General features: G+C 28.7%; 1 protein-coding gene across 1 annotated transcript in view; it reads right to left on the bottom strand.

The window, feature by feature from the left end:
• Positions 1 to 15,129, bottom strand: part of LOC107437991 (netrin receptor UNC5C) — a 300,076-nt gene that overhangs the window by 111,035 nt on the left and 173,912 nt on the right. Inside the window, exon 4 of the mRNA XM_087165445.1 lies at positions 14,788 to 14,952. Coding sequence (XP_087021571.1) covers positions 14,788 to 14,952 — 165 coding nt within the window. The remainder of the gene's footprint in view (positions 1 to 14,787; positions 14,953 to 15,129) is intronic.

Here is a 15,129-nt window from a genome sequence, read left to right as displayed (position 1 = left end):
TGGGCAAAACTGTCTGATTTGTGAAATTTTGGAGCTGAGTTAAAATGGATTGCTTTGGGTAAATATGTCTCGTTCCACTTTAGAAAAAAATGTCTTTTTTGGTACAGTTTAGAGTACAGTTAAAGTAGATTGTATTAAGTTTATCACAATTGCGCAAAATTCTCTTTTTGGAGTAGAAATAGGATGAATTGAGATAAGTTTCGAATGGGCTTAGCGAAGTTTTGGGCAAAACTGTCTGATTTGTGAAATTTTGGAGCTGAGTTAAAATGGATTGCTTTGGGTAAATATGTCTCGTTCCACTTTAGAAAAAAATGTCTTTTTTGGTACAGTTTAAGTAAATTGTATTAAGTTTATCACAATTGCGCAAAATTCTCTTTTTGGAGTAGAAATAGGATAAATAGAGATAAGTTTTGAATGGGCTTAGAGAAGTTTTGCGCAAAACTGTCTGATCTGTAAAATTTTGGAGCAGAGTTGAAATGGATTGTTTTGGGTTAATAAAGTTTAACTCAAACAATCTACTTATGGAGTAAAGTCAAGACAAACTGGCATAAGAGAGGAAAAAAATTTTGGAAAAATCTTTTTGTTTTGAAATATTTTGTATCAATTTTGAAACAATTGTGCAAAACTCCATATTTCATATTGGAGCTATAATAAATTAGGACAAGTTTGGAATGAATTTATGGTTGGTAAAGTTGAATGGGTTGAAAAAAAGCACAATAGAAATGGATTGTATCAAATTTTGAACAATTGTTCGAAGTTCTCTGTCTCAACGCAAAACTAAGTTAAACTGAGGCCAAATTTGAATATTTTCAGAGCAATTTTGCAAAAAAATGTTTTAATTTTGAAATGGAGTCAACATAAGTTGGCGTTGGAGTAAATATTTAAAAAAATCAATAATAAACTATCTTGCGTTATCAATTTAGGGACGTTTGAATTTTTCTAAACCTAAAATAACCCATTGCAACTGTGTTCTAACCTGTTGCGACAGGTATTTTTTAACAAAGTTGTTTTTAATTTTACCCCGATTTATCATAACTCTATTCCAAAGTAGGGAATTTTTTTGTAATTGTGTTGAAATAATTGTTGCAACAATTTAAAACGGAGCTGTAATGGCTTAGAATAATTAAACAAAAATCTCTGTTTTTGAGGAGTTGAAAAAATGGAGCAAGATTGGAGTGTGTTCAGAAAAGTTAAGAGTAAAAATGTCACTTTTTATCTGAAACATGTTTGTAATAAATAGAAATTTATTATAGTTTTTTTTCAATACTTTTAAAGATAGATTATTTTTCTGTAGATGGCACTACTACGGTAAAGTTTAAATTCAATCATAATAATGATATTTTTTTTGAAATTTTGAATTAGTCGTTTAAAATAGGATTTTTGGGGTGAAATCTGGGTAACTAAATTTATTAATATTGATTGAGGATGGTAGTATAACTTCTATGGGGTATTGGTGGATTTATGATGGTTTTTCTCAGGGATTTGTTTTTTGGTTTTGACGTCCGCCGGATGTGGGATGACTCTGGACGTGGCAAACAGGTCAGTCTAGATTCTTTCGCCTTGTTGAAGGGAGGATAAAAGAGAAGCGATGAATGTGGCTAAAGGCAGTAGTAATCAGCAGTAAGCAGTTAACCAGACCAGTATCCTGGGGATACGGAGTTTGTCCGCTGAAAGAGTGGTCCGAAACAGTACCTCGGAGATGGTGGATCGTAACCTTGGGGAAAGCTAAACTGAAGTATCTAGCGGGAAGGACTACCGAGATTAGCCGAAAGCCGATATCCTCGAGACGATGGGCCAAGTCCGAAGGAATCTATGCTGGACGTCCGGAGTTCCCCTTCTACATGCCTAAGCCGATTGAAGTTAGAATAGCTGGAGAAATTTCGAGATCCTAGCCGAGGAGTTTGTCCATGAGTTCATCTACCATTCCGGTGGGCGGTTCCAGAGGGCAAGCAGTAAATTCTTTTGGGTACTTATAGAACTTGAAATTTTATTTAGTTAACATTTTAGAAGTAATCATTTACCGTAAATTCTGAACTGTTATGTTGTGTTTTTTTGTGTAGGAGAACAATCAGTATTTAAGTGTGATTTATAGATATCATAAACCAAGTCTGTGTTTTTAGTAATGTTAAATGCAGTTTTTATTTTATAAATGTCTTTTTTGAACTGTAGTAATTGAAGGTTATGCTTGAGTGTTATAAGGTTGCATTTTTGTTTTAATTATTGTATAAATGTTTATTCCCATGTTAGCATTTGGAAATGTGTGAAATTATGTTTTTTGAAGATTTAGAGGTGCAATAAAAATGAGTTTGAAATGTTAAAAGTCTTCTGTAATTCATTAGATATTTGTCTACTAAATAACCTGGGTAACCGTTACTAAATTTAAATTTTGAGATCACAGCCAAAGGGGTAACGGTACAAATTGAACGTAACAAAAACTGAAATTATGTTGCTATAAAATTTAGACGAGAGAGGCAATTTTTTACTATCATAAATAAAGTCAGTGTGATATAAAAACTCACTTTTCTTTTCGAGTATTAGCATAAGTTAAATCCTTTTCAATTTTTCTTTTCCAATGAATAATATTGTTTTGCAAGCAAAAATCAGAAACACACTTTTATTGTAAATTAGGCCTTGACTAAATCGGGCAACTATACGCGCTCTGAAGTTTAGACTCAAGGAATACGATAGATATGTCCGTTATACGAGAAATCTTCAATTGCTGCACATTGTTGGAATCTTGGGCATAAATTCAATTTCAATAATACTAAAATCATTTCTATTCTAGTTACATCAGCTCATCTTAATGCCTTGGAAATTTCTACCTCTTCTCCAAAACGCGTGGTAATGCAATTTACTCTGATTTGCCTTTCGGTCACTGTGGTTTTTCTAGTACTGTTTTTCATCTTTTTTCTCTTTCGGCTTTATTTTTGCTATTTCTCGTTGGCAACTTTACGTTTTTTATTTCAAATCATTTTTGTTTTCTTTACTTTCACGCAAAGAGGAATCTCTGCTTTCACGTCTGGCAAGTCTTGTAAATGGGCGATTATTTTTCAAGTGCTTGAAACACGTTGACTGTTATTTAATATTTGCTTATTTTTGAGTTGAATTAAGTTTCCAATCAAGTAATACACTTTTGTAGTTTGATGATTGGAAATGAGAAAAAAAATGTCAGTTGGAACAGTTTGGAGCAAAGTTGTAATTCGTTGCATCAAGTTTAAAACATTACCTTAAAAGTTTCTGTTTTGAAATAAGACTAAGCCAAACCAAGGTCAAATTAAAATAGGTTCAGAAAAATTTTGTTCAAAAATGTCTTTTTTGAAACAATTGAAGCACTGTTATTATGTTTTGTCCCCTTTTGTAGTAAATGAATGCAGTAAAATAATATCTACGGTGCCACTTACCTCATAAAAAATTTCATTTTCTTCTAGTAAAGAAAAGTTACCATTAAGGAAATATCACAAAATTATTAAAATTTTCATCAAATTTTTATTCTATTAAAAAATTTTCTAAACAAAAAATCAGAAACCCGTTATTTGCAGTTTAAGAAAATAAATTAATTGTACTATTTTATTTAACACAAAAAAATTTTTTTTCAGGATAATTGCGTTTTTTTCTGATTGTTTCATTCTGCTAAAAAAATTTCAGAACAAAAATCAGAAACATCTTTTTGCAGTTTTAGAAAATAAAAGGACTATTCTGTGACTATTATACTACAAAACTGTATTTCCGATTTTAGTTTGCATAACAAATATTATTGTTGAGAAAAGAACAACTGAAAAGTATAAAATAAAAATCGGATTTTAATTCAATTTTTATTCCTTTGAGAAACACATCCGAGCAAAAATCAGATATACACTATTGAAATTCTAGAAAGTAAAATAATCGTACGATCTAATTTAACCAATAAAAACAAATGTCATTTTTTCCAACAACATTTTTATTTTTTTCTCTCTAAGCGTTAGGGAAATATCACAAATAAAAATCTACTTTTTCATTCAATTTTTATTCCACTGAAAAACATTTCCGAGTAAAATCACAGTAATAAAAGGTATATTCTAAAAGCATAAAAATGTTTACAGCCGTTATTTCCTGATAAAACCGAATTACAAAATAAAGCAAAAATTTTCACTTCGAGATGAAGATAGAACATTTATTTCTCTAAGGAAGCATTCGATTTTTTAAAAAAAAAAACAGTAAATGCGTCGCACAAGTTCTGTTACTAAGTTATTCCGTAATGATATTGTTGGAAAACGAACGCCAACGCTTCTTGCAGTCGTTGTCGACACAAACTCTTTTCCCGAATAACTAAAGAAGATGGGAGAATCAAAATTGTGCCATTCAAAAAATTTTCGCCAAACAAATAAACAAGCAACATAAAATTTATGCAAAGAATCTGTAAGGAAAGATGTAAAAGGGAACAAGTCGTCCTTCCCAAAAGAATAGTCAACAAAAAAAGTTTTTATTTTTTTTATGTGTTTCAAAAGAAACGGAATACCTACGCCAAAAAGATATCCAAACAATAAACGGGAGTTAATTTTTTTCTCGTTTTTTGGCAAGGTAAATACTTTTTGATATCTTATTAAAAATGTTTCCGACTAGGTCTGAGTGGGAGTGGGGGTGGGAAAGGATGGGGCAGTTTCTTTTTTTACATCTTAAAAAAAATTCTATAACTCGCCGAATTATGAACTATCTGCATTGAATTTTCTTTTACCTGCCAAAAATGATAAAAAGAGGGGGAGGGGATTATCTATTTTTTGTCATTAATTTTTTCGCTTCAAAATAAAAGTTTCTTAATTTTTTTTAACACTCTTCATTTAGCTTTCTGTTTATATAAAAAATGTTAGAAAATAAAATGAAAATTTAGATCAAAGAACTTTTATTAATGCTTCATAATAATTTTTTGATTGTGTAAGAGCTTAAAGCTATTAACAGGCTAGTTCTTTTTTTTTTTTTTTTTGTATGAAAAATACTTTTAATAAATGAAAACAAGTAGCCATCCTATAAGTTATCGGAATTATTTTAATTTTTCTGATATTATAATATATATTTCACAGATTACGTCAATTTTTTAATGCTAAAGAGATAACTAATATGTTATCAAAAATAGGAATAGACCATTAAGTTTAATTAATAGTTGAATTAATAGTTAACTAAAACTAATTTGATGTTAATAATAGATTATAACCTTCGAATTATTATTTTTTTCTTCTATGAAAATACTTTTATTTTCATAAATAAAAACAATCATCCATATCGAAATTATTTTCATTTTTCTCAAATGTTAATACATATTTTACCGATTACCTAAATGTTTTAATGTTAAAAATACAACAAATATGTAAGTAATTAAACTACTTTACCATTAATCTTAATTTCTAACTAATATTTAAGTTAATAGTGAGCCAAAGCTAATTAAAATCTAGTATCAGGCAAATCTTCAAATTATGCTTTTTTTTGTTTCTATAAAAAATACTTTTATTTTAATAACTGAAACGCGAGGGCAAATGTAAGTTTTCGACTGTTGCTAAACTTATTATATTGTTTGTTTTTTTATTGATTTTTTAATTCCTTTTTTTACTGATTTTTTATATTTTTTCGCTGATTTTTTAATTTTTTTATATATAATTGGAAATATTTTTCACATTTCTTAATACTTCAGTTTCAATTTTAATATTTTATTAATTTTTAAAAAAAAATTTAAATATCTTTTACATATTAATATTTCAGTTCCGTTATTTTTTACCGATTTATTAATTTTATTTCAAGAATTGAAATATCTTCCAGGTTTCTTAATAATTCACCTTCGTTTTTTACTGATTTAATATTTTTTTTCAAAACTGAAATAACTTTCACAAAGTCACATACTTCAATTTAGTTTTTTACTAACTTATAATTTTTCTTACTATATAGAAATATTTTTCATGTTTTTAAATACTTTTCACGCTTTTAAATATTTCAGTTTCGTTTTGTTTACAGTTATTAAGATACAAGTTGAGAAACGATCAAAAAATATTATAACTTTTTCAACTAAATATTGCTGAATATTTTTTTTTTCAATCCGTGATTTGTTAAAATTTAAATCATGCTACTTTTATACTTTACAGAATGTTCTCCTTGCCATACTTCAAACTGTTAAAACTGCGTAACTTTCTAAAACAGGTCGAAACTAAATAAACTATAAGCTACGAGTTTTAAAAAAATAATCATTTTTTTAAAGCAACAGCGAGCAAAGGAATTTAATTTCGATCATATTATTTTCCTCCTCCTAGCTCTTAAATTCTACTACAAAACTCGATACTTCAATGTAACCCTCTCTCAATGCGGAAATCATCATCTTGAAAAATTACGCCAAAGTAGTAATTTCCCCCCAAAAATAACTACTCATACACTTCCCCGTTATTATTTTACAAATTTATCCTTTTCTATAAAAGAGAAGGGGGGTTAGGCAGGAATAGTTAGAGATAAAATAGGGGTAGGAGAGCGATCAAATTTAATTGAGTGGAAAGAATTTTATAGTTCGAAATTCGGATGGCCATAAGAAGGGCCCTCCCCCGAATCAGTGTCCCGTTTCCGAAGTGATGGGAAGAACCATTAAGAAGAATTCGTTGGGAGAGGGAGTAAGTTTCATTATATCTATGTAATGATAGGAGGATGGCTCTTTTTAGTAAGATGGTAAATCCGTGGAACTCTATTTCTTCAGCCATGTTTGGTCCTTAAATTCTAACTAACGCGGTTCAAATTTTAAATTGCGAACTTTAATTCACCCAGTTAGAAATTACCACAAAAAAAATATCTGTAAACTTTAGGATTGTGTGTGGTATAACAAGACAAAGCACTCTTTACGCACATTTACTACAAGCTTAAAATAAAATATAAATTAAAAAAAAATTAAAATAAATAAGTAAAAAAATATATAAACGTAAATAAAAAAAAAATAAAAATAAAGAATAAAGTAAAATAAAAATTAAATGAAATAAAAAAAGAAATAAATAAAAAAAAATGGAATAAAAAAATTTAATTGAAAACAAAAAAAAATAATTTTAAAATAAAATAAACATAAAATAATTTAAAAATAAAATAAACATGTAATAATTTAAAAATAAAATAAACATAAAATAAAAAAGGAATAAAAGAAATTAAATTAAAAGCAAACAAAAAATAATTTAAAAATAAAATAAAAAGGGAATAAAAAAAAACATTCACGTTTTTCAGGATACAAAATAAAATAATCGAGATATATAAAAACTAATCAAGCGAGAAGAATAAAAACAAAATAAATAACAGAACACACTTCTGTTTTCAACCAAGGAAGAGGAAATAAATTAATATTTGTCAGATCTAAATCGAAGACTGTAGGGCACATCACTTTCGAAGGACGTGAGAGAAATTTTCAGTGGTGATAGAAGACAAAAAGATGCACCCAACGTTATTTTTTCGAGCTGAACATCAAATATAAATACGATATTTTAACCTTTTTATTTTTGCGTCTCTTCGTTAGTTTATGCCGAAAAGTTGGCGAAATTCTGATCGGTGATATACTGTTTCACTTGCATGATTTAGATAGCAAATTTAAATTATGTTGGCGACATGAAGTTTTAACACTAACTATTCGGAAAACAGAAAAAATTTCAATTGGCAATAATAACGCGATGAATTCTTTTTGTAGTGGTCAGGTAACGATTGAAACTTTCATTGCATGGAGCTCCAGTAGAGATTTGAGTGTTCTAGTTGCTTTGAAAGAGGTCGAAGTCTAGACTGTAAAATTCGTTCCACACAATCACAAAAACGAGTTAACAAAAATTTAATGTTATTGTGGGGGAGGAAAAAGTGATTTCATGTAAAATGTCATTGTCGGGGAGGGGGTGTGGTATAAGAAATTTTCCTAGGTGAATTTAAATATAATTACTTTCAGCATGCCTTTTTGAAATTTTTCAGAAAAGAAACAGTCTTGTATTCCTTTGGACTCCTTTGGTTTAGTATTCCTTAAATTAAAAGCAAAATATACATGAAATATATCAAACAAAATGGCCAAAATCTGAATGTTTCCCTTCTTGTTCTCAAATATTAAGAATAATTTTTGAAAACTCACGCGCATTAACTCTGCAAAATATTGTTCTGTTATACAGACACTCAATGCGTAAATGTTTGTACTATTTATACTTACTATTTTTTGGGTAATATATTATGAATTATAGAATTGTTTTATTTAAGAAAAACTTTGATCACATTGCTGAGGGGATAAACGAGGAAAAATTTGAAAACTAAAAACCTTTTATTTCAAATATGACAAATGCATTTCTTTTGTGAACTGAATATAAATATATATGCATTTTGTACGATTTCAATTATACTTTCAATTATGTTTTTTAATGTATATAATTCGAATTAAATTTACTTTACAAAAGAGTTTGGAAAAATAACTTTTTTTTTCTTTACGAAACTGAACTTTTCTCAGAAGCTCTTCTGTGAGCAAAATTAAAGATTTAATCATAATTTTCTAATAACTTCAGTTCTATTTAATTAAAAATAGATAATTAATCACATATAACGGTTGTGACATTTTAAAATAAATCTTTCAAGAAAAAAAAAATGTTTCAATACACACTAATGCACGTTTACAATAAGTTAATGCTAGATTTTGTATAAAGTTGCAAATAATCATTTAAAAAAATTTTTTTTCTGTATTGAAAAGATAATGCTGAAATGGTGTTAAATAAATATAAGAATAATATATATGTTTGATATACTAATAAATACTTAAAATTCATGATATATTTATAATAGCAAAAATTAAAAATAATGACAAACGATCTCAATTTAATATTTACAAATAAATCGTTTGATACATAATCCAAAATGGCGGATCTGTTGCTAGACCTTGTGTTTTATCCCTTTCCCCCTATCTATAGAGAACAACTGCTTACTTCCGAGTGCGCGCGCATCGTTTCCGTTCTACCACGTAACAAAACGAACGTCTCCCATTAGTTTTCAGTAGTCATTTCTTTTTCGCTCTTTCACTCACTTCCACTTTCCAATCCGATGACTTTTAAGGAAGAAAGTTTTGGTAAAAGAGGTTATGAAATATCAAAAACATTTTTTTTTCTTTCCCCAGTTCATAGAATACTTTTTCTACGTAGGAAATGTAAGAAATGTAGATTCGAAAGAAAAGTACCAAATAGAAAAATATATATATTGGAGGTCTGGGGGAACTTCTTGGAGAGTTTTTGAGCGCATTATTTATTTAGCTTATTTTATTCGCTCTTCTAGGAATAAGAAGAAAAAAAAGGAAGAAAACCTTTCTAGGCAAAGAAGAAAATAACCGTGACTGATGGATATCATTTCGATAAAGGCAATGAATCACGGAAAAAGATCTTTTTTTTTCTTCCCTTTTTTAAAGGGACAAATAACTTTTCGTAGGGAAAAGTACGATCGTTTGATCCCACATTATTAGTTCTTTGGAAGTAAAAATAATTTTATAAAAATGAATTTTATTGCGAAAGAGTAACTTCAAATTTTATTTAGAGAGTATCTCTTTGAGGAGAATAGTCGAGTTTTGAAAAGTTTGGAAATGTTACTTTAGGTAATTGCTTTTCTCTAGAAAGTTTTTAAGTCCTTGAAATCAAAGTTATTTTTAAAAAAATCCGAAGGTTATAACCATGTAAGAATATTAAATTTTACTCAAACACGAAAAACAAGTGCGTAAAATGACACTGGAATATTTTTTTTGAAATTCTTATCACTGATTACGCAATAGTGTATATTATTTTACAAAAAAAAATTAATACATAAAGCATATTATTTAATTCCTGAACAATCTTATAATACATGGAGAAGTAATTAAATATGCATGGGCGCATTTTTTAAAGGACAAAAAAAGGGAAAATTAATATTTGAAACGATTAGTTCTTTTGGAGTAAAACTAATTTTGAAAAATTCAATTAAATTCTTTAAGAGAAAATCTATTTTTGTTTTAGGAGCATATTTTTTAAAAAAAACTTTCTGATTTAGAAATTTCTTTAAAAAAAATTATACAAAACAAAAAAAGATAAAACCATTTTATGAATACTAAGGATCATTAAAAAGTTAGAACACTAACCCATAAAGAACGAGATTCAGATTTGCAGTACTAGTTATGTAATATATTTTATTCACATGTCATTACTATTAATCCCACTATATGCAAGAAATATAAATAAAAAATATCGTTTAGTTATGTACATTAACAGCTTTCCAAATATACTTATTTGAATTGAACTTATAACGCATAATTATAACTAGTATTTTAATGGTCTTATTTTGTTTGTTTATTACAGAAAATATTTAGAGACGTTGAAAACTTAATTAAATATAGATTCTTAGTACCAACGAGTTTGACTTTTAACTAAATAAATAAATAAATTAAAAAAATTTGATCAAGTATTGTTAGTAGAACATTGGTATCAATTAAATGAAAGTTGCTAGTAAAATTTAAAAAAAAAACTTACTTTTTAATTAATATGCCTGAATTTTTTTCTTTTAAAATTAATAAACATTTAAAAGCTTACAATAAAGCCTATATTAATTTTATTCTTTACATCTAATTAATACTTATTCAGGCAATATATTATTAAGTAAAATCATAACTATTTAAGAAACATTTTGATTTTATAGTTGTTTCATTATTGATTTGATTACCAATAAATACACCAAAATTTCGTTAAGTCTCTAAATTAAATAAGTTACGTTTTGGGAGTATTTTTGAGAAGCATAAGAATAAAATGAAATTCGTGAAGAAAAAAAATTGTTAAGCAATTTATTGTTATTTTCAATATCATATTCAACTTTCTTAAAAAGCTTTTACAATATATAACTTCCACGAAAAAAGAATAGTTCCACTTTTCCATAATTCTTCATAAAGTAATAACCAAATAATAGCCATTCAATTCACCTAAATTTAAATGCTATATGCTCCACACAATGTGTTGTTAATGAAACATATTTATATTTTTAATTTCATACAAAAACATATTTAGTAAAATTATTTTGGGCATAGGTCTGCAAATTACAATTCTAATAATGCATATTTTATTTTTCTATAGAACATTTAAATTTTGCATGCTTAGTCTTTTGAGTTCCTTACATATTTGAATATTTTCAATTTAGTATCAAATATATTTCATATAATATTTAGCATTAAAATATTTTAATTTTTGCTGACATTTTTGAAAAACAGGAAGATTTTTTTCGTGTTAAGGAGAAAAAAAAGGGCAGGAAATTGATAATTGATACGAACTAACGAGAACGAAAGAAACATTTTTTATAACCTTCATATAATTTAACTGAACTTAACTAGTCAGAAAATATTTTCACAGCAGTAAAGAAAAAAAAAATTGATGAGAACAAAATTGATTTTGTAATTCTCCAAATTCTACAACAGAAATTATTTTGGAACAAAGCTAGGGTAACTTTGTAAGAAAATTTCTAGAAAACGCTTGTATTGGAAGGCAAGATAATTTTTCCAATATTTGTATAATTTGTGATTTTTTTTTTTCATTTTAAAAATAAAATAGGATAAACTACACTATTTTATATTTCCTGGAACAGCAATTTCATCATACTTGCTTCTCCATTAATAAAAATTTAGCTCTAAACTTTGTACATTGATGAACTACTTTTCAACAACAATTCCATCAGCAACTTCAATTAACAGCAATTTCATCATACTTGCTTCTCCATTAATAAAAATTTAGCTCTAAACTTTGTACATTGATGAACTACTTTTCAACAACAATTCCATCAGCAACTTCAATTAACAGCAATTTCATCATACTTGCTTCTCCATTAATAAAAATTTAGCTCTAAACTTTGTACATTGATGAACTACTTTTCAACAACAATTCCATCAGCAACTTCAATTAACAGCAATTTCATCATACTTGCTTCTCCATTAATAAACATTTACCTCTAAACTTTGTACATTGATGAACTACTTTGAGCTGTTATACTACAGCATAGCAAATAGACAATCTAGACACGCAAAAAACTGTATCCTTAATACAAAAATTATTAAAATAATTTTAAATTTAATTATTTTAATTTGAATAGAATTACTTTTCTTTTAAAAGAGTTTATCAAAATATAAATAAAAGAATGAAATATTGATAATAATAGTAATAAAATTCAAAACGCTTTTTAAACTAATTCATTCAAATGATCCGAAACTAATAGATGTGCATCATTTTTGATTTTCAGAATTCCAATTATTTTGAGCTAATTGATTCTTCCCGGAATATTTAATCTAACATCATCAAAACGCATAAAAAAATCTTTCTAACCAATCGTCAACATAAAAAAAAAAAATATTTTCTCACACCAAAGCAATATTATTCGCATTGGGGACAAATCTGGCAAAAACGGCGGCTGTTCCAGAAAAATAACCACCAACTCAGATAGAAGGAAAAGGGGAGAAAGGGAAGGTTGTGGTAGGAAGACAAACAATACGGAAAGGGTGTCTACGGGACAGTTATTACGAGTATTTGTCGTGTTATCCGACCGACTGACGTTGACAAGCGGCAACAGGGGGGCTAGCAAAGAAAAGGGGGTGATAAAACGTGGATCCGTAACGCTGGATATTGGATGTACATTCCATAGCTATTCCCACAGAAAAAATAAATATCCGGAAAGATATAAAAAAAGGAGATAGGATATTGTCAAGAGAAAACGTCTTTCGGATGATAGTCATCGTCGCCTTCGCTAAACCCCCCTAACCCTCTCGATCCTCACATGCTAGGATGAAGTTGGGGAAAATGACAAAGATGATAGGGAAAAAGGAGGATTTCTAGAAGGGAAAATCATGTCAAACCTACGATTTGTCTGCTCGAAATAGCTGGTTTACTTTCTTAGCTTCGATATTTTGTTTATACTTTACTAAAAAAGGTTGTTTATTTCGACGATCTGAATATACCCTGACTAGTAGACAAATTGAATGTATTAGTTTTTTTTTATTAGACTATATAATGTTTTTTTTTTCCTAGTTTAAATGGAATATTCTTTTTTTTTTACTAAGGATTTCTTAAAAACGTATATACAAGACGCAATGAATAAAATATTACATTCGATAGTAATAACAGTTGTATTATCTGTGGAATAAAGGAAACTGGAGCAAAAAATCACAGTTAATCCACCAAATCACACACCCAACACATCACAGTTAATCTCACTATTAAATATTAATCATTTATTGAAACACTAATTTGATAAATAGTTAATGGCAAAAGTTATATGTATAAATATATTTTCTTCCGCTTTCTTGTAAGAAAATTATTCCATACATTATTTTTGGGCAAATGTTTGCATCGTATGTTGTTAATTTAACAATAATAAATACTTTATAGAAAGCAAAAACAATATTTATTGATAATATAAGTGCACTCGCAACGTAGCAATGTAGTAACTACATTCACGTACATTTCATATCAACGATCTACAAATATTTCATCACAAAACAAAACTTAACATAACCGCTGTTGCCATTCTTAATTTACAACATATATGCGATTACATTCGAACTAAACATAATCGCTGTTGCCATTCTTAATTTACAATATATTTGCCCTTACACAAACTTCCGATAATTAATTATGGTTGTATTCCTAAATACTAAAAATAAGGACTATATCTGTTTCTGAGATTAGGGGATTCAGCCGATAACGCTCTTACTTTCCATTTAGGTGTCACAAGTTCGAATCCCGGAAAGCTGGTCGGCTTGCATACTACATCCAACCGAATCTATTACGATCCGAACGTAAAAATATTCCAAGTGGTACATTTTCTACCATAGTACCTGCCACGACGCGAGACTGGTGTCTGGGGGAGCACTCCTGAAAGCCGCACTATATCAGGGATTTAATTTTTTCGTCACTGCTGATCCCTAATAACAGTAATTTGTTTATTTTAGTTTCCCCTTCCGATAAAGCCGTGGGAGTATGTCATGTTTTCCTCTCCATGAAACGTAAGTGCAAATATTAAATAAACAATTAATACATTTGGCAAACTTGACGCGCTTTAAAATTTAGATTTAAAGAACACGATAGTTATGTCCGTTATAAAGAACATCAGAAATTTGACAATGATAAAGTTATTTCCACCCCAAGTCACATCTGGTTATCCTGATGCCCTTGAACCTACTTTCCTTCATATGAATGCATATTTTCTTGTTAGCGACATTAGTTGCTCACCACCTCTTCAAAGCTCGTGGAAATGCATTTTACCCTGATTTGCCCTTCTCGGTCACTGTGGTGTTTCTTGTTCGGTTTATCTACTTTTTTTCTTTCCCGGTAACAATGGTTTTTTCTAGTTTGGTTTCTCTTCTCTATTTTTGAATTTTTCGTTGGCAACTTCACGTTTTATGTTTCAAATCCCTTTTGTTTCTTCTAATTCCCGTCAGACAAGTCTTGAAATCAGACACCTACTTTTTGAGACATGTCGACTGTTATGTCCAATTTGTACATTTTTGAAGAAAATTAAATTTTTAAGAAAGTGAAAAGTGTGGATAGTTCTACAAAGATGAATTTGGCCCGAGGTTTGATCCAAGAGCTTCTGCGTTCTAAGTTGGGCTCCAAATTTCAAGGATATAGAATTAAAAGTTATAAAACCGATACGGTTTTACTGTTGTTAAACACCATTTTCATAATAAAATATATCCATATATGCAGTTCGTTAGTCTAAAATGATTTACTGTCTGCAAAATAGTAATAATACTAAATGCCAATAATAATGATATTAAATGACTGATGAATGAAAACATACCTCTGCATAATCCACCTGTGCAATTTGAGATGGTGACATCTTTCCCTGCACAGTAACGACCTCCGTTGGATGGGCTTGGGTTTGAACACGATCGACGACGGTAATGCTTGCAGTCTTGGCCGCAACTTGACCAAGATGACCACGAGGTCCACCTGCCATCAATTGCTGAAAAGATAAAGAAAAAGAAATGTAAAATATTGTAGTATACAATTTAATAAAATAAGAGATAAAATTGACTATACTGAGCATTCTGTCAACCAGGTGAGTTAAGCAAATGGTAAAAGCTAAACAACGCAAACAAAGTAAAAATAAGAAATTCTTCCTGTTGCTATTCTGTAACCA

Source organism: Parasteatoda tepidariorum, chromosome 1 (assembly GCF_982258835.1).
Source record: "Parasteatoda tepidariorum strain Cologne lab strain chromosome 1, Ptep-v5.0, whole genome shotgun sequence".
Lineage (NCBI taxonomy): Eukaryota > Metazoa > Arthropoda > Arachnida > Araneae > Theridiidae > Parasteatoda > Parasteatoda tepidariorum.
Note: the sequence above shows the minus strand (reverse complement) of the source record. Positions and strands in the feature narration are given on the sequence as shown.